General features: G+C 38.8%; 1 protein-coding gene across 1 annotated transcript in view; it reads right to left on the reverse strand.

Moving 5' to 3' along the window:
• The window catches only part of ZSWIM6 (zinc finger SWIM-type containing 6), a 100,890-nt gene that overhangs the window by 24,875 nt on the left and 58,077 nt on the right, over nt 1-17,938 (reverse strand). Inside the window, exon 5 of the mRNA XM_060761536.2 lies at nt 1,269-1,448. Coding sequence (XP_060617519.2) covers nt 1,269-1,448 — 180 coding nt within the window. The remainder of the gene's footprint in view (nt 1-1,268; nt 1,449-17,938) is intronic.

Consider the following 17,938-nt stretch of genomic DNA (forward strand, 5'->3'; position numbering starts at 1 on the left):
TTCAGCATTTATTCCATCATTTGGCAACACATCATGTTCTCACCCACTGTCCAGTTCTGTTTCTCAATGCTGCCATGATGACATGCTCTCCAAGAAGCAGAGATTTACTCTGCTGTTTGTGTGCAGAGTAAGGCTAAGAAATTATAGGTTTAAACTAACAAAAATGAGACATGGCTATGGCTTTGTTTTTATTGAGTGAATCAAATGTTATCATTGTATTTCAAGGTCACCCCCCCCCCCCCCTTCAAGTCACACAGCTGTATAAAATGTTATGAAGACACTCCTTCTGAAGTGGTGACTTTAATTTATCAGAGCACTATAAATTGACATCACCATGCAATCGATATTTGGGGGAGGGTGGGTAAAATAGGAGGAAAGATTAGCTATACAAATGAAACTGCGTGTGCGATCTAATGAAATAACATGCTATAAGGAGTTATGTACTGAATGATCTCATATAACCTTGCTACCAATAGCTTTAGAAAGCTTGCAGTGTGCTGCTCCATGTGAGACCGAAAATTCAACAAGAGCCCACAGAGTCCCAGTCATTTCAGATTCCCCTGATAAAGCTAATTCAACTCTTTTATGTGTGTTTAGGGCATCAATAAAAGTATTATTCGTTTTATGTAAAAAGCTGGTAACACTTTATTTAGTAACTCCTGAGAAGTGCCTGCCAACGCAAACACGTGCATGCCATTACTACACCCAGAACCAGGTACACGTAGCTCTTGTTAATGTCATACTGAGGTCTGTGTTTACAATGGAAGGGCATCTAAAGAACAGGTGCAAGCGGTCAACAAACAAATGTCAATGTAGCCCAACTAGCTGGAATACTGCCCTTGAAAAGGAGCATTTAATACTTAAGAATGACATACAGAATACTCTACAAGCAGAGTTTTGGATTTCAACCTACAACAAAGCCAAGAAGGTGACTGATATGAAGCAATGCAGTAGATCAAGAAGAACCAAAAGGACTTTTAGTAGCTGCACATTCAGCAACTGCAAGTGTAGACTGCAACTCCCACAATCCACCACTACTGACCATGCTGGATGTAGCTGGTGAGACCTGGAAATCCAACATGGGTGTGGGGACACAGAACTGCTCAGTACTGGTGTTGTCAGTGTGTAAATGCAAGTATTCTTTTACTAAATGTGGGAGCGACAGCATGGGTATCAAACATTAACATTAGTGCAAAACAACAAACCAGAAGGTGCACAATTAAATTATATTTCATGTATTTCAGAGAGGCTATTAACCAAGGGCTCACCTTGGATTGCATTTGCACCCTGAGGCAAAGCATTGGTTAGGCTGGGTAGGTCATTTCCATGGTTCCCATCCTCCCAGGGACAAACATCAACACTGTTCCATTTTTTCAGCTGTTTCAGCCAACTGGCCTTTTGTTCCACTTTGCAATGAGGATTTAAGACTATACACATCCAGAGAGCACCTATTAAAGGATACACAAAACCAGATGGAGGCACATTACCTTACATTTCAAGAGAAGCACAGGAAATGCAAATCTATAAATGGATGCCAATGTTACCCTGCAAAACCACCTGATCCAGTCTGCCACCACAATGTCAAGGCTTCTGTAATAGCAACCCATGCACAGTATTGTTGAAGTCTCCTGAAAGGAGCTGACCAGAGCATTTATTTTGAAAGAAAGCAGACAGCTTGGCAGAAATAAATTACAAGAAAACCATATCTATACAATTTAACAAGGATGTTGGTCGACATCTGCAAAGAATCCAAAAATAATTGGTCCACCAATCAAAGAGATATGTCCCTTTTTAATTTTGAATATATTGTGAATCAAAACTTACCCTGCAGATTTTAAGATGAGAATGCACAGCTATGACCTGATTATTAAATTTAAAATACAAGCTTACTTGTATGTTGGCTAAAGAAATGTTGGTTTTCTAACTGAAGAATATCTAAATAAAATGCAGATAGGCTGTGACTTTAATCTCCATCTCTAGAGAGCTTTTTGGGGGAGAGCTCAAAAAGGTTTAACAAGTCAAGTGAAAGTTAAATCAACAGCTTCCTAAAACTCTAAACTTTATAAGTCCTTTCAAGAAAAATGAAAGAAAATCCCAAGATAAATCCCTTCTGTTTTACACAGTCAGAATTAGCAATTTATAACAAAAGCAGGTTTAATCTACCTTGATCTATTTCTGACAAGATAGAAATTGGCTTAGTTTAAACATATTGCGCCTGGTGGCGCAGTGGGTTAAACTGCTGAGCAGCTCAACTTGCTGACCAAAAGGTCAGTGGTTTGAATCCAGGGAGCGGAGTGCACTCCTGCTATTAGCTCCAGCTTCTGTCAACCTAGCAGTTCGAAAACATGCAAATGAGAGTAGATCAATAGGTACTGCTTTGGGGGAAGGTAACAGCACTACATACAGTCATGCCAGCCACATGACTTTGGAGGCTTCTACGGACCACATCGCCTCTTCGGCTTAGAAATGGAGATGAGAGCCACCCCCCAGAATTGGACACAGGGGAATGTCAGGAGAAACCTTTACCTTTACCTTGAAACATATTGAGCTATTTATTTCTGCACATAGGATGGAAGAATTGTTAAATTCAGTTATATTTATCCCGTAATGCTTACCTTTTCCTTCAGAGAACAGAAATATGCTTTCAAATTATTTTTACAATTATGTTCAAAATACCTTTCATGAAAATGTAGAAATGCAATTTTCTGCTGACATTTAACTCTGAACCAAAGCAGGAACTATCTCCCTGACATTGCACACAGGGAGTGGCATGAATAAATCAGAAACTGCCTGTATGCTTTTAAATATAAAGATATCACTTTTAAAATCAGCTGTCTTACTGCTGTTGCAGACTTCTGACAAGCATGGTGAAGACATCCACAAGTACTATTTAGCAACAGTCCATTTGTTCATCAAGGAAGAGTTTTTACACACTTCAAAGAACTGCAATATCGGCTAAAATGAATGACAGCCTTTCAGGGAGAGAGATGCAGCAGCCAAATGTGACTAGCAAAAAAAAAAAAAATACAAATGCAAATTTGCAACAAAAGGTTGACATATTCTGTTGATCCCCAGAAGCAATGCAGACCCCAAAGCAGGTGTAGTATTGGAAGTGTGATCTTGTTAGGAAATAGTATGAGTAAATGAGTCAAGCAAGCAGCTTGTAACAACCTTCCAATGTATTCTTTGGTTTACAATATTTACACAGTGGGCTTTCCCACAACATCACAACAGATGTTAGATTAGACGTTAAATATGAAATACAAGAGATGGCTGCCACTGGTTCAAAGGGTAGCCTTGACTGAGAAACAACCTTACTTCAAGGTGTAGTGCGTTAAATCACCTGCATTTGTAAACAACTGTTATGATTGCATGAAGCCATGTCCATCACTGGGATGACAATATTTTGGAACTGTTCAGATGGTGCTAATGGAGTTAGCATGCAATATATTGAAGTGTAGAAAAGCTCACTAAAACATAGCCTACTATATCAGCAATGGCCAAACAAAATTGTCATGCGCTTTATATCCACTTCCCCGGGTCTATGTTTTCCCCACTGACTCAGCCCTCTTGTGGTTATGCAGCAGACCTTGGAAATAAATAGCTCCAGGTTCCACCCTGACCATCAGGTAGGCTATGCTTGCACTTTACCTAGTCTACTTTGTTGTACTAGCCCAGCCCTCTCAGAATTGTCGAGGCCCACTTTGGAATCTTGGCCATTGGAAGCTGAGCTGCCCAATGTAATTAGCACTGAATTGGCTTTTTAATTTTAAATATGTACAATTGTTATATAGTACTATGTTTATACTTTTTAGAATGACTTTTTGTATGTTTTATGTCAGTAATTGCAATGCTTTACCGAGCTGGAAACCGCCCTCGGGAAGATAGAGCGGTATACAAATATAGGATTATTATTATTATTATTAACTTTTTAATAAAAGTATTTCTGCATCATCTCTCAGCCCACAAGAGTTCCCAAGGCAATGAACCAATATGAACCAATTTAAAGACAAAAGACACAAAGTCGTTGTTTTGAAATATAATTCATACCATATTTCTATGCACTTCACTCATTTTAAGATAATTCAGTCCTTGCTAGATGAAACACTGCAATTTCTCCCCTATCCACAAAAGCAGGACAGCCACAAATAAGCTTGCAAATTAAAGTAGGTCTATTAAATCAATTACTGAATGGCAAGTCAACGTGTAGGCAAATCCCACCAACTGAATAAGTCTATTCTGGGCAAGACTAGCAACAAGATTCAGGTCATCTGTGTACCATTTCTATCTAAGAGGTAATAATGGGCCCTAAACACCATTGGTAGGTCAATCTTCTCCAGTGAGGGGGAGGAGGGGTTGTGATGGTTAAACTGCTAAAGTCAGCTACCAATTTCTTGGATTTTTTTCCAATAAAAGGGAAAATAAGTAAGCAAAGTTTTTAAAATGTAGTATTAGCCCTCTCTCCTCTTTATAAATTTAAAGTTTCTTACTATAGGAACATAACATTAACTATATATTGCTTTGCTTGACATAAAATCATAATTTTAGATATACTGAAAGTACCGTTTATTAAGAATATAACTGAAATTAACCTTTTTAAAGCTAGGTTCTGAAATATAAGGAAGACCTAAACTAAAACAATCGTCTATAATTTTGCCAGTTTTAAAAAAAGGGAGGGGGGAACTCACCAATAAAAAGGGGGGGGGGGGAAATCAACATTAGTAAAACAGACAAACTTCTTCTCTCCACTTGTTCTCCATAATGTCAAACAGGCAGAATGTAATCATATAAATTTTTAATCAGGTTCAGAAATTGTAATCATTTGACATTATGCAGAGATTTGGCACAATAAAATGTGTCAAATAAAATAGAATATTTTTAGATGCTTAATCCATTTTTAAGCACATGGTGGGGAAGAGGCAATGAGCAGCTTTAGTTTTTTGCCTCGTCACCATGAAAAATGGTAAAAGAAAAGCTGGGATCCAGTTCTGATTTTGCTGGGAGGATCTGAAAGTAGCCTTCGACCACTGAATGGGTTCAAAAATACATTGCCTTCTAACTGTTTTGCATTCAGGGTGCAAAACTAAGTTACCCTCAATTTTAATATGCCCAGTCACCCATTTCAAGACGCAGAACGAAGCACAGACATTAGATCCAGATTAGAATTCTGAGATACAAGTTCTCTTGAGCTACATAAGATCCTTCTCCTTAGCAACAGTGAAACTCAGCTTACTTTGAAATCTTCCGGGTGCAGAGGCAAACACACATCATAAACCAACATGCAAATTTCATATTTCCCTCAAGATAATTGGAAGACATGTCATGCTGCGACTGCAATTTGGTATTAATTTCACACAAGGGAAAGAATATTAAAACTGTCACATCTTAGTGAGGTATTGTCAGTTTTAGTTTTCACCATCATTTGCTTGCCTTCACTAAGAGGGTGCCCCACCAGACCAGACCTCTGATTCCAACTGAGACTTTATAAAGACCATTTGGACAGAAATCTTTCATCCTCCATCAGATGAAAAAGAGAGATTGGAGAGTGAACTTTCTTCTTGCATCAGCATTTAAACAAATAAATACAAGGTGGCATTATTAAAGTGCTAAGTCACATTAACAGTTGATGCCATTAACAGCACGCATACGCTTCTCAGTATACATTAGTCTCAGAAGACACAAAGGACGCCCATGTGCAATTGCTTCTCTGAGATTAGTATGTATTTCCTATAAATCTGGAGAAATTTCATTTGTAAAGAAAGAAATGCCTATTTTGGTCGATGTATCTCCTCCCGATTCATCCCACAGAGCAGAAGGCTGCTAACAAGGCTGAATCAAAACATCAATATCAGTCAAATAAACCCAACATTAACGTAATAAAAACCAAGATAGGAAACAGGAAAGAAAGACTCCTGCTGGGACTAGAAATATTTTCAGAAGATGGCAACAGCTCAGCTAGGTGAGGATTATATGAATATCTGGAGGCAAAAGGCAGCACAGCTTAACTCAGAGCTACCAAGAGGTTTAGCTTACAATTCTGGGATATGAGGAATTGCTCTGGTGCATGCAATATGACAGGGCCCCCCAAACTAAGCCCCACAGGATGGATGCAGCCCCCCCAAGGTCATTTACCCAACCCCCACCCTAAACTTTAGACTTAGGATCACCTTAAGTCTGAAATGAATTGAAAGTACACACAACAACAATCCTAATTAACTTTATTATACAATCAGTCAAAAGCAAGCCCACACTTGCCACTGAAATATTGAAACGTTTGTGTTGGTTAAAATTATTCTTGGTTGCTGTGAGTTCTTCATTTTAAATATTATACTGTTGTTTCATTTTTTTGCACTACAAGTAAGATAGATACAGTGTTCATAGGAATTCATTCATGCTTTTCTCAAATTATAGTCCTACCTCCCAATAGTCTGAGGGACCGTGAACTCTGCTTAAAAAGTTTGGGGACTCTGCAATACGATGTATTCAGTTTGCATCTCAAATTTCCACACCAAAAAAAATATTTAGACATGAAGCTCACACTTCCCAAAATATTTTTTTAAAAATAAAACAAACTTAGGTGACATTGAATAAAATTTGTAATGGACTGAAGGTTAGAGCTTTTCATACTTCTTCTTGGTAGCATAACTGGTAACAGTATGCATGCACAGCGTGTTATAGAAAGTAAACTTCTTTCAAGTGTCACAATTTCCAAGTCTTTGAACTAAAGTGAAAATGGCTATTTTTCTTCAGTTAAGTGTAATATTTAGGAACTTATTTTTCTAGCCCTGATAAATGCAAACAATAGCAAGCAAAGCTGATACCAAAGTTGAACTTTGGTCATTCAACATGTCATTAAATTCATTTCCCCTTTATTTTTATAACAGTACATTTCTACTTTTCTGAAATTTAGCTGAGATTCCCTGAGGATTCTGAAGAAGCCATTCAAGTTTAGAATGGGACTATACCAGTTCTTCAACTCTTGGGATGTTTTATCATCCTTGTGGGAGGCTTCTCTCATGTCCCCGCATGAGGAGCTGAAGCTGATAGAGGGAGCTCATCCACGCTCTCCCCGGATTCGAACCTGTGACCTGTCCTGCCAGCACAGGGGTTTAACCCACTGTGCCACCAGGGGCTCCCCTGGGCAACGTCCTTGCAGACAGCCAATTCTCTGACACCAGAAGTGACTTGCAGATTCTCAAGTCTCTCCTGACATGGCAAAAACAAAAACAAAAAAAAACAACAACAACTCTTGGGATCAATCACAAACTTGATGACAGTCTATCTGGTGGCCAACAACACACCAGAGCCTGCTCAGAACTGTCTCCAGATGAAAAAGAGGACAGTCAGGCATCTGGAAGAAAAAAAGCTCTTACATTTCAGAACTCAGATGGTTTTCTGGACTACCATTCAAAGAATCTTCTAGTCTTCAGCCTTACCAATTATCGAATTCTGGAAGTTGTATTTGACTCTTTGTAAAATGTTGACCAACCAGAATATTAGACCCAATGAAAAGCTTATTTAGCTGACAGTTGCACATTAAAATATAAAGGACTCTTTATAACAGTGGTTCCCAACCTGTGGTTCATGGACCACCATTGGTCTGCAAGAACAAAAATATGGTCCATGACCTCACCATTATGATACTGTTGCCACAAAACCACACGAAAACTAGAGTGACTGGGCTCGCAAAGCCTCTTATAGTGCCGAGGCAACTGGAATGTTGGGATGGGAGAGGCTGACTATCACGAAATATTACTACTACCACATCAGCTCTATGGTTTTATGTGGGCAAGCAGATAATTGTAATCAATTATTAAAATTATTACAAGGTAAGGCAGGGAATCCAATTGTCTTGGAAGACCAAAGCTTCATCATCTCAGACATTGTTTTGCAAAGGTAATTGTTCCCAGTTGCTACCAAAACAAATTCTGCCCATGCAATCACAGATCTGTTAGAACTAAGAGTAAATCAGAAGCTACACTGGAGAATAATCTAATTAAAGCACTGCTGTCATCAACACTGAATAAAATATTCTGTACTCCCAAGAACTACAGTTGCCCATTCTTCCTGAAATGCTAGGTAGGAAAAAAAAAAACAAATTTTACTGAGAGAGCATGTTCAGGAATAAAAATTGCAGTGACTGTGCTTCTGTAGTGCATGTTCATATCCTTGAGATTCTTACTGTGACTCGGGCAGCACAGGAGTGCTTACTATGTATTTTGCTCTAATTCATTCTATTACTGAATTAAACTTTGATGTATTGGTCCTGACAAGTGCTTCATGCTGATTGTATTGTGTATGATAGTATAATCACTCCCCATGCTTTTCACACTAGCTGGCTGATTAATGCAATAGATTACCTGCAGCACTGATGGCAAGGGGGAATTATGGTCCTTCCACAAGCGAGTCTCAGCACAGAGGTGGAGGCTGGATGGAACAAAGGCACACAGCACAGAACCCACCTTAAAGCTTTTCTTCAAATCAGAAAAAGGAATGTTGTTGTATGTCTGCTCTGTCTTTTTAAAAATAATTTTATTCATTTTTAAAGAACAAATTCCAATGAGTTTGATATGTATAAGAAATGGGAACCACGCTTCTGCAAAGATATCGTTATTATTTGCCCTTTGGCCTGTCTTACTTGCCACATCATATCTTTCTGCCAGGGTCAAATTCCAAACCTTTTTACACCATGGGTCTAAACCAGCTACTCTAGGATTTTCCCAAATGCCGACAATGACATGTCTACCTGCTAATAACAGAAAGTAAAGCAAATGCTTACACGTTATTCCTTTGTTTTCACCTCTACATAAATGTACTAGTCCCAATCATGGATCAAGGGTAATCATCTGGTTAATATCTGATTGTACATTCTGTAAAAGACAATTCCAACATCTATGAAGATAGGACCTTATTGTCATAGTTTGCCATGTCAATAGATAAAAAGGGCTTCAAAATTGATAAAAATAATAATAGTCCCTTGGTTTTAGATTTAGGAAAATTGTTCCACATATATATAGGGAATAGGGATTAATATCCAATTCATGGTCACATCCTCCAAATGAAACATCAATACACCATGTATTTATATTTGGATTTGAGATATAGGACTGCAACTAGAATGATGCCATAAAAGGTGAACTGTTATGTTTTATAGGTGAACTGTTATGTTTTATACAGTAAATAAATCAAATTATTTACTGTATAAAACATATTTTATTTTACTTGCTTTTGGAAAGGGAAGCAAACACAGTTGAGTGTTCTAAATAACACCACTATAATTAATTTTGCTTTTTGTGTGTGTGTCCCACCATCTTTTCTTTGTTTTATTTTTTTTAAGTTATGTTATATTTTAATAGTTATGCCTATAATATGGCAAACAGGAAATAGGTCTTACTTTTTAATCTGGTCAGCAGGGAGTAGTTTGTGTACACTAAGGGATTAGTTCAGCTTTGTAAATAGTTACAAAGGGACAGGAAATACTTACAGCAACCAGTTCAGAAATCCCAGAATAGCCATCTGCAAATATTCCTGGGGGTGGGAATAATGTGTGAAAAGTAACAGCAGATCTAACAAAGACCTTACTGCTGAATTGTAAAAAAAAAAAAAAAAAAAAAAAATCTTCAGAAACTCATGGTGGTGCTTGAATTAGCCTTTCAACATTGTCATACTTTTTGTTATATTTACCTGAAACTAAAGGCAGAATACGAATGATTCCCAATCAGAGTGTATCCACACTGCACAGTTATGGCAGTTTAATACCTCTTGAATTGCTCTGCCACCATCCTACAGAATCCTTGGGTTTGTAGTTTGGCTGGGTATTTAGAAATCTTCTCTAGAGAACTGTAATGTTGTAGTACGAGGGAGGGCACTACATCTCTCTAGCAAGAATTCCATAGATGAAGTCATGGTAACTTTAGTTAAGTAGTATCAAACAGATATAGTCATACAATGTGTAGATATCAATTCAAGGAGATTCAGGCTTGCTTGGCTTCATCAAGATTTATGGTCTTGTCTGCTTTCAAACCATGTACTAGGTTCCTTTTTTATCATTGCTTCTTTCTCACTGCTGTCAAGCTCAAGTTACTCTTAGGGACGCCATACATTTTTAAGTAATGTGTGAAGTCTAAATGTGGCACTCAGTCATTTGGCAACACATACATTGATGAGCCAAGAATGGTTGTGGTCCCTATTGAGTATACATCAGGGCAGAACTGGGTTGATTGCTCAGCAATGTGTGAAATATCTCGCAGTATATCGCATGGCTTAATTTTCAATGACTCTTTCCAGTCCTACATGTATTTCCAACTGACTGAAAGTGTGACTTGGCTCAGGACAAATGATGTGCTACACCAAAGAGCACAACTTCTGCTCAAAGTCATTTTAAAGGTGGTTTTAACGGTAAAGAACAAATGGAAGCTAATGAGTCAACATTATCAAACCAAATATATACAGAGAGGAGACAAAATTCCTGCTTCTTGGCAGGGGGTTGGACTGGATGGCCCATGAGGTCTCTTCCAACTCTTTGATTCTATGATTCTAGGACGCGGAACAATGGCTTCAAACTACAAGAGAGGAGATTCCATCTGAACATTAGGAAGAACTTCCTGACTGTGAGAGCCGTTCAGCAGTGGAACTCTCTGCCCCGGAGTGTGGTGGAGGCTCCTTCTTTGGAAGCTTTTAAGCAGAGGCTGGATGGCCATTTGTCAGGGGTGATTTGAATGCAATATTCCTGCTTCTTGGCAGGGGGTTGGACTGGATGGCCCATGAGGTCTCTTCCAACTCTTTGATTCTATGATTCTATGAAAATACAGACCAAATATAAAGAAGACATTAAAAGGTCAAGGACTTTAAAATGGTAGCTATTATTTTCTAAATTTCTATGCTGACCGGAAAATAAAGACCCTCACAACTCTATTGAAAATATTACACTGAGACACCAATTAAACCAATGGTTCCCAACCTGTAGTCCGTGGACAACCAGTGGTCTGCAAGAACAAAAATATGGTCCACAACCTCACTGTTACTACACCATTGCCTCACAACTATGTGTCAACAAGAGTGACTAGTCTCGCAAAACTCTCTTATAGTGCCAAGGCAACGAGAATGTTGGGAGGGGAGAGGATGACTACCCACGAAATATTATGACTACCACATCAGCTCAGATTATTAAATATGGTTTTCTGTGGGCAAGCAGATGGCAACAACTGGATGGCATATGTTCTGTATCAGAAACTAGTGTTCATGTGCTCTATCCAATCCAATTTTCTGAATCAGCACCCCAAATAATCAAGCTGAATCTAAAGTTGACTAAAAACTAATTCATAACCCCTTTTGTACTAATGTTGGAGAGTGGTCCCTGGTCAAAAACAGGTTGGGAATCACAGAATTAAACAAACCTCTAACGTTCATCCATCATGGTCAATCACTGGTGGCCAAGTATGATTGTATTCTGGATCCACATGGTCTTTCACAATGAGGGCACAGATTTCCAGATGGAAGGGAATCACAACAAGAGTTTGATTGATGTGCCTTCCTCTTAGCATGTTTCTCTCTTTTACCCTGTATTTGTTCCTCTTCAAAATCAGTAGCTCCATTGGTTGGCCTCAAGTTTGAGTGCCCAAGTGCCAGGGTTTCCCAGTTCTTGGTGTTTATACCACATTATTTAGGTTAGCTTTAAGATCATCTTTAAATCTTTTTTGTTGTTCACTGACACTGTTTACTTTTTTAAGCTAAGAATTAAGCAACTCCTTTGAGAGACAGTGATTGGACACTCAGACAACATGTCCAGTCCAGTGAAGTTGATGGCAGAGAATCATTGTTTCAATGCTAGTGGTCTGCTTTTCCAGGACACGGATGTTTATCCACCTGCCTTTCCAAGAGATTTGCAGGATTTTTCAAATGGATGGAATCCTTCCAAAAGTTGAAAATATCATAGTTAAGATTTAACTGTAATTACTGATCAGGGCTAATGTATATGCCATAGAAAATATAAGGAGTTGAGACCAGATTATTCCCATCAATTACAGCATTTCCTGAGCCGAGTTCTGGTCAGAATGCTTCAACTGGCAGAAAGAATTATTATTTTAATTGATTCTGCCCTCCCTTTGCAGTGTCGAGCACCATCACCCACAACAATATGCCAGGAGCCTCAATCTGCAGGAGTATATTTAATGACAGGACATTGGAGGCTGAAGAAGAAATGAAACAGCTGATCAGTTCTAGCATGACCAACGATTATTATTCTAATATGATAGAGAAAACCTATTTTAGGCATTCCTGGAAGGAGTGAGGAAAGTGGGGCCTGTATCAGCCCCCCCCCCCCCAAAAAAAGCTATGCTTGGGGTTCTTAGCACACATACCAATGTATTTGTTTGCCCTTAATGCACCATGGGTCATAGCAAATGAAGCAGAATTTAACCTAAAAAGCTCTAAATTACTAAAAACATTTGCCTCTCATGCCCTTCACAGAGCAATATGGACATAAATGGGAAGAGATTTTCTTTCCAGGACGGTGTGGTTTATATGACTCGCAGGCTTCCTAGGGAATGAATGCAACTCTCTAACTCATATCAATTTAACTCTTTTCATACATGAATACTAGTGCATCTTTATGCCAACCAAAGCTTGTTTCTTATGTTAGTGTGTTAAAAAGACTATATTCCCATAACTCATTCAAGACTAAACCTTTCCACAATGTACAAGACTACTAAAAGCTGTTCTGAGGTTTTCAACAGCATTTTGCATGTTTTCACACAGTCACAGTTACCAGTTTCCTCTCCATATATGTGAAGGAGGAAATAATAGTGCTCAATTCTGTTCGTGGCTTGCCATTGTTCCCATTGTCTGAATTTGGCCACTGTTATAAGTTCTTTGCAAGTTTCATTTTCATACATGAAAGTATCTTACATAAACTTCAAAAATAAATCAATGAACAGTCACTGCAAGGAACAGAACAATACAACAAACTTTGATTGAAGATCACTGTTGTATAGTAAAGACAAAATGAAACCTTTGTGAAATTTGAAGAAGCTGTGATAATTTTGGAGAGCAAAAGGCCAAAACTTGATCAAGTTAGTTATGGCAAACAAAACAAGAAATTGATGCAGACTGGCTATTTCTGAAACAAAGATCCACTAACAAAGAGCCGCAAAGTAAAAGCAATTGTATTCCCCATAGTCATCTATGGAAGTGAGAGCTGAACCATAGGGAAGGCTGGGCGAAGGAAGATAGATGCTTTTGAATTGTGGTGTTGGAGGAAAGTTCTGAGAGTGCCTTGGACGGCCAGAAGATCCAACCAGTCCATACTTCAAGAAGTAAAGCCTGACTGCTCATTGGAGGGAAGAATAGTAGAGGCAAAGATGAAGCATTTTGGCCATATAATGAGAAGACAGGAAAGCTGAGAGAAGACAATGATCCTGGGGAAAATGGAAGGAAAAAGGAAGAGGGGCCGACCAAGGGCAAGATGGATGGATGGCATTCTTGAAGTGACTGGCTTGACCTTGAAGGAGCTGGGGGTGGTGAGGGCCAACAGGGAGCTCTGGCGTGGGCTGGTTCATGAGGTCACGAAGAGTTGGAAGTGACTGAATGAATGAACAACAACAACAAGCTGTTTCTATTCCATTTCTGCCACAGTTAAAGTAGAAACATTGTTGTGCATGCTTTTCATTCATATTTAGACAGCTGCTTGGCAATGGATTCTCACTTTCATTTTTTAGAAACTCCCTTGTTTATACATGTGTCCAATGTGAAGTGGGGGTGCTGAGGCATTTGTTTTGAAATACAAGTCTTGTGCAATGCTTCCTCACTCCTAAAAATAAGAGGAAAGCTTGCAAGGAGAGATAATGAAAATCAAGTTCAGAAAAACACATATCTGATCCTGTAATCTACATGTTGACAAGTTGTTGGTCTCCATCACTCCACCAAGCAAAGATACCCGTCTCAGATTCTTCTGCTCTACTGCTCTCATCAGATAAAGCATCGGAGATTTCATTTAACAGTTTCAGCTTTATTAAGCTGTCACAAGAGCAGCCCCACTTTGATAACAGTAGCTGTACCAATTATGGCTTAGTTTAGGGTTGACAAGTATAATGATTTATTCGTGACACATGAGAAGCAATAAAAGGTTGTTTTGCATTACAGAAATTTTTTTTTGAAAGAGAGACTTTTTTTCATTTAATTTGTCACTTAGCTTTTGCTAAGAGGATATTTAAATTGCAGTTAAAAGGCAAATGGGGCTTTTAGTTTAAAACCATAATCCCCATATTTAAATGATCTGTAATGGCGCAGCGTTAAAGTGGAGAGCGCTATTGTCTCTCAGTGGGTCCTGATGGCGACATGTGACATTTGTATTCAGGCCTTGTATTATCCATGTGGCTAAAGGGCTTCCAATTTCATATCACAGCCAGGAGCCTGCAGAAAACACCAATTAACTTGCAGATCCCATTTGCTGACAAAACTGAGCCTCTTCTCTGTGTCTGGCATCGGGTAGCACTCAGCATTTAATTCCGAAGCACAGCCTTGCAGCAATGTGATCCTTACATGGAATCACAAAGCTGAATCTTCCTCCCTCCCATCAACTAAACAAAAACGCTTTTTATTTTGCCAGCCCAGAAACAACTTAGCATCTAAATTTTTGACACATGCCTGTTATGGAGAGGTTGCAAGTTGCAAGCTCTAGGGACTAACTGAACTGTGGACAAGGACACTGATTCCAAGGAAGGGGAAGGAAAATAGTCTGACCTTTTTGTGAAAACAGATAACAGCTTGCAACAGGCGCTAGCTTATATGTACTCATGCATAACACTCCTAATTTTTCCAGTACCACAAAATGAGAAGTTCAGGACAAACCAAATATAGCAAAGCTTATCACTTTAGCTCGGGATGGGAATCATGCAGCACTCAGATGCAACTCCCAATAAGTCTCAGGATTAGCTATGCTAGTTGGAAATGCTGGGGTTTGCAGTCCAGCAGCCTCTGAAAGGCCACATGATCCCCACTCATGATTCACTATTTAAAGGATAATTATATGCAAAAGAACATTCATTTACAAGATGGTCTTCACCTTTTACTTAAGAAACCCATGAATATTTAGCTAAAACCTGTATCAACGTATGTACATAGGAAAGAAACAGTAAATAAGCTTGCTGCCAAATTCTGAAGCAATGCTGAGTTAGGTTCAAGTAATGTAAGACATTGGAGATAACTAGAGATTCCATAACAGGGCCCCTATTTGTAGAAAACAGACCTTGCTTGAATTACAAGCAAGCTAGATTAGTGCAGCAAGCTAGTCTGCCTGTTGTTCAGGCAACACAAGACTCACCGTGACTATTGTTTGAAATCTTTAACTGGTACATAATGCAACTGCAAATGTAATAGCCATTTTAGGTCCTCCTCACTGATTACCGGTGAACTTCTGTATCCCATTTAAAATATTGGGAGTTATCTTTAAGCCTTTCATAGGTTACGTGAAAGATTGCCAAGACTCACAAAAAACTGCCCAGAGATTAAGACTCTAGGGCAGTGGTTCTCTACCTGTCTTCAACTCCCAGAAATTCTAACAGCTGGAAACTGGCTGGGATTTCTGGGAGTTGTAGGCCAAAACACCTGGGGACCCACAGGTTGAGAACCACTGCTCTAGGGACATGTTCTCAGGTAAATAAAGTAAGCTGCAATGTTCACAAGTAAATTGAGTACAGTTCATCAAGCTGTGAGGCCTCTGTGACCCCAATACAATGGAAGTCCTTGGCAGAGTTTAGTCCCTTTCACTGTAAGAGTTTAATATTTAGCTGATGAATTCGAGTTTGGTCCAAACACAAATCATTTTCCAAGCCATTCTCCCATAATGCTTTGACTTTGAGACTCTCACACACTTCACATTTGTGGAATAGGTGGCTTGGAGCCAGACATATCCTATTTCCATCACTGACTTCATCATCTTCCTGTCATCATCATTTTTTCCTCACTGCTTGCTGCCACTTCTGCCTCCAGCACAACACTGGTGAAGCAATAGGATGCTAACCAATGTATTTTGTTCATTTGGTTTTTTGATGATTTTATCATGTCAGTCACCAGATCCCAGTGATTTTATGTATCCCATGCATAAAAGTTTACAAAACAATAAAACAACAATGACAAATAACTACAGGAAACAGGCATTAAAAACATTTTGGCCAGCAACCAATGATCGAAGCAATAGTTAAAAATTAAATCCTGAAGTTCAGACTTTATTTAATTTTAACTATTGCTTTGATCATTGCAATCTGGTGCCAAAGTTGTGATTTGGCACCAGATTGCATACAATGATATGCAAATGTAAAATTTAAGGGCTAAAACAACAGCTAGCTATATTTCACTGAAGATAACAGCTCTGATTGGGGAAAGTTTCTTTTTGTGTCAGTTTCTGATACCTCAAGTCATCTATAAAACCAATTTGCATTGCTTAGAATCACAAGTGTAAGCTTTCCAAATTCAGCACACAGAATCGGTTATGTAACAGTGTCCCATCAGTTCTAGGAAACTGTGGATTTAAAAGTAATCGCCTCCTTTTTCCCTTGGTCTAGCTATCTGCTTGTTTGATGTCTTTCAAATTTAATTAATGTCTCTGTCAAAACAGCAACTGTTCTCTTATCTTAATGGTCCACCTTGTTAGCTAGACCTTTTAGACTTCTAAAAGAACTTAGTTGCATATTCCTTTGTACTTTGTATTATTAAAACATTAAGTGAATTACACCTTCAAAGAAAACATTCTCACTGCCCACCTGACCGTGGGAATGTTGCTTGCCCACACTGGCAGAACTTCAACTAGCATCTTAAGTTAGTTCAGCCCTTCTGTAAAGCTTATTGAGAAGCTAAACCATTTTTTAAACATCTCTTTTTAAAAGTGGCTTCTTCCCTATGGGGGAGAAGGTAGCCAAACCTGTCTCATCCAAAGGGAATTTCTAACATGTTCTTATGAAAACTTCATATTTAGTTAACCCTAGGGCCAGCTTGTGAACTTGTGTGAACATGTGACTATAAGATAGCTGTATTTTTCCTTTTGATGTTTGCTGACATTACATATGGTCTCTGGGTGCTTTTCGAACTGTATCTATAAGCCAAAAAAAAAAAAAACCCTGCATAAAACCTTTTGTTTTTCTCTAAAACCATCAAAATGTCTACAATCAGTGTCCTTAAGGTGAGTAGGTAAATGGGAGATAGAAATACCATGTATAGAGAATAACCGCATCTTGTTGAAGGACAAATCTTCCCTTGGGTTCTCTCTGAAGGCAGCTTCCACTCTGACATGAAATAGTATAACATCTGCCGTGTTTTAGATTATAACTGCACACTACTCACAAAACATTAGTTATTGGGAGTTTAAGAACACAAAACAAAATTAATGAATAATATCAAGGAGCTGGCCACAGCTAGATAGAACAGAGGCATGGCCTAGATGGGCAATTTCTGAGTGAACGCAAATGAGCTTGTGAAAGATGAGGAAAGACGACACTCGCGTGACACTGCAAGAATGAGAGGTGTGGAAGCAAGGGTCACTCTCTTTCCCATGCCACTGGCAGGAGCAGTTCTGTCAGCAGGAAAACCTATCTGGCTACTACTATGAAACCACTTGGCCTTTGGTAGAGAATGCAGTGCTCTAGGATATTTCAGAGGCTTAAAATTACATAACAAGGATGACCTTAAGTGCCTAATGGTTGGCTAAAAAAAGAAAAGCCAAACACATAAAGCTGTACCATTTAGAATGGGCACACTAAACTCTTCTAGAAGTATCTAAGTAACTGCACTACTCTCAACACATCTCATTCAACATGATCAAGACAATTTATATCATGAACCCTATCCTCAGACCAGGCATGAAACTGATATCAGATAACCAGTTCCACTCAGAAGCTCTTGAAATAGATTCAGCTACATCTACCAAGAATGACATGTATGTGGTTGG

The sequence above is a fragment of the Anolis sagrei genome, chromosome 2 (assembly GCF_037176765.1).
Source record: "Anolis sagrei isolate rAnoSag1 chromosome 2, rAnoSag1.mat, whole genome shotgun sequence".
NCBI lineage: Eukaryota > Metazoa > Chordata > Lepidosauria > Squamata > Dactyloidae > Anolis > Anolis sagrei.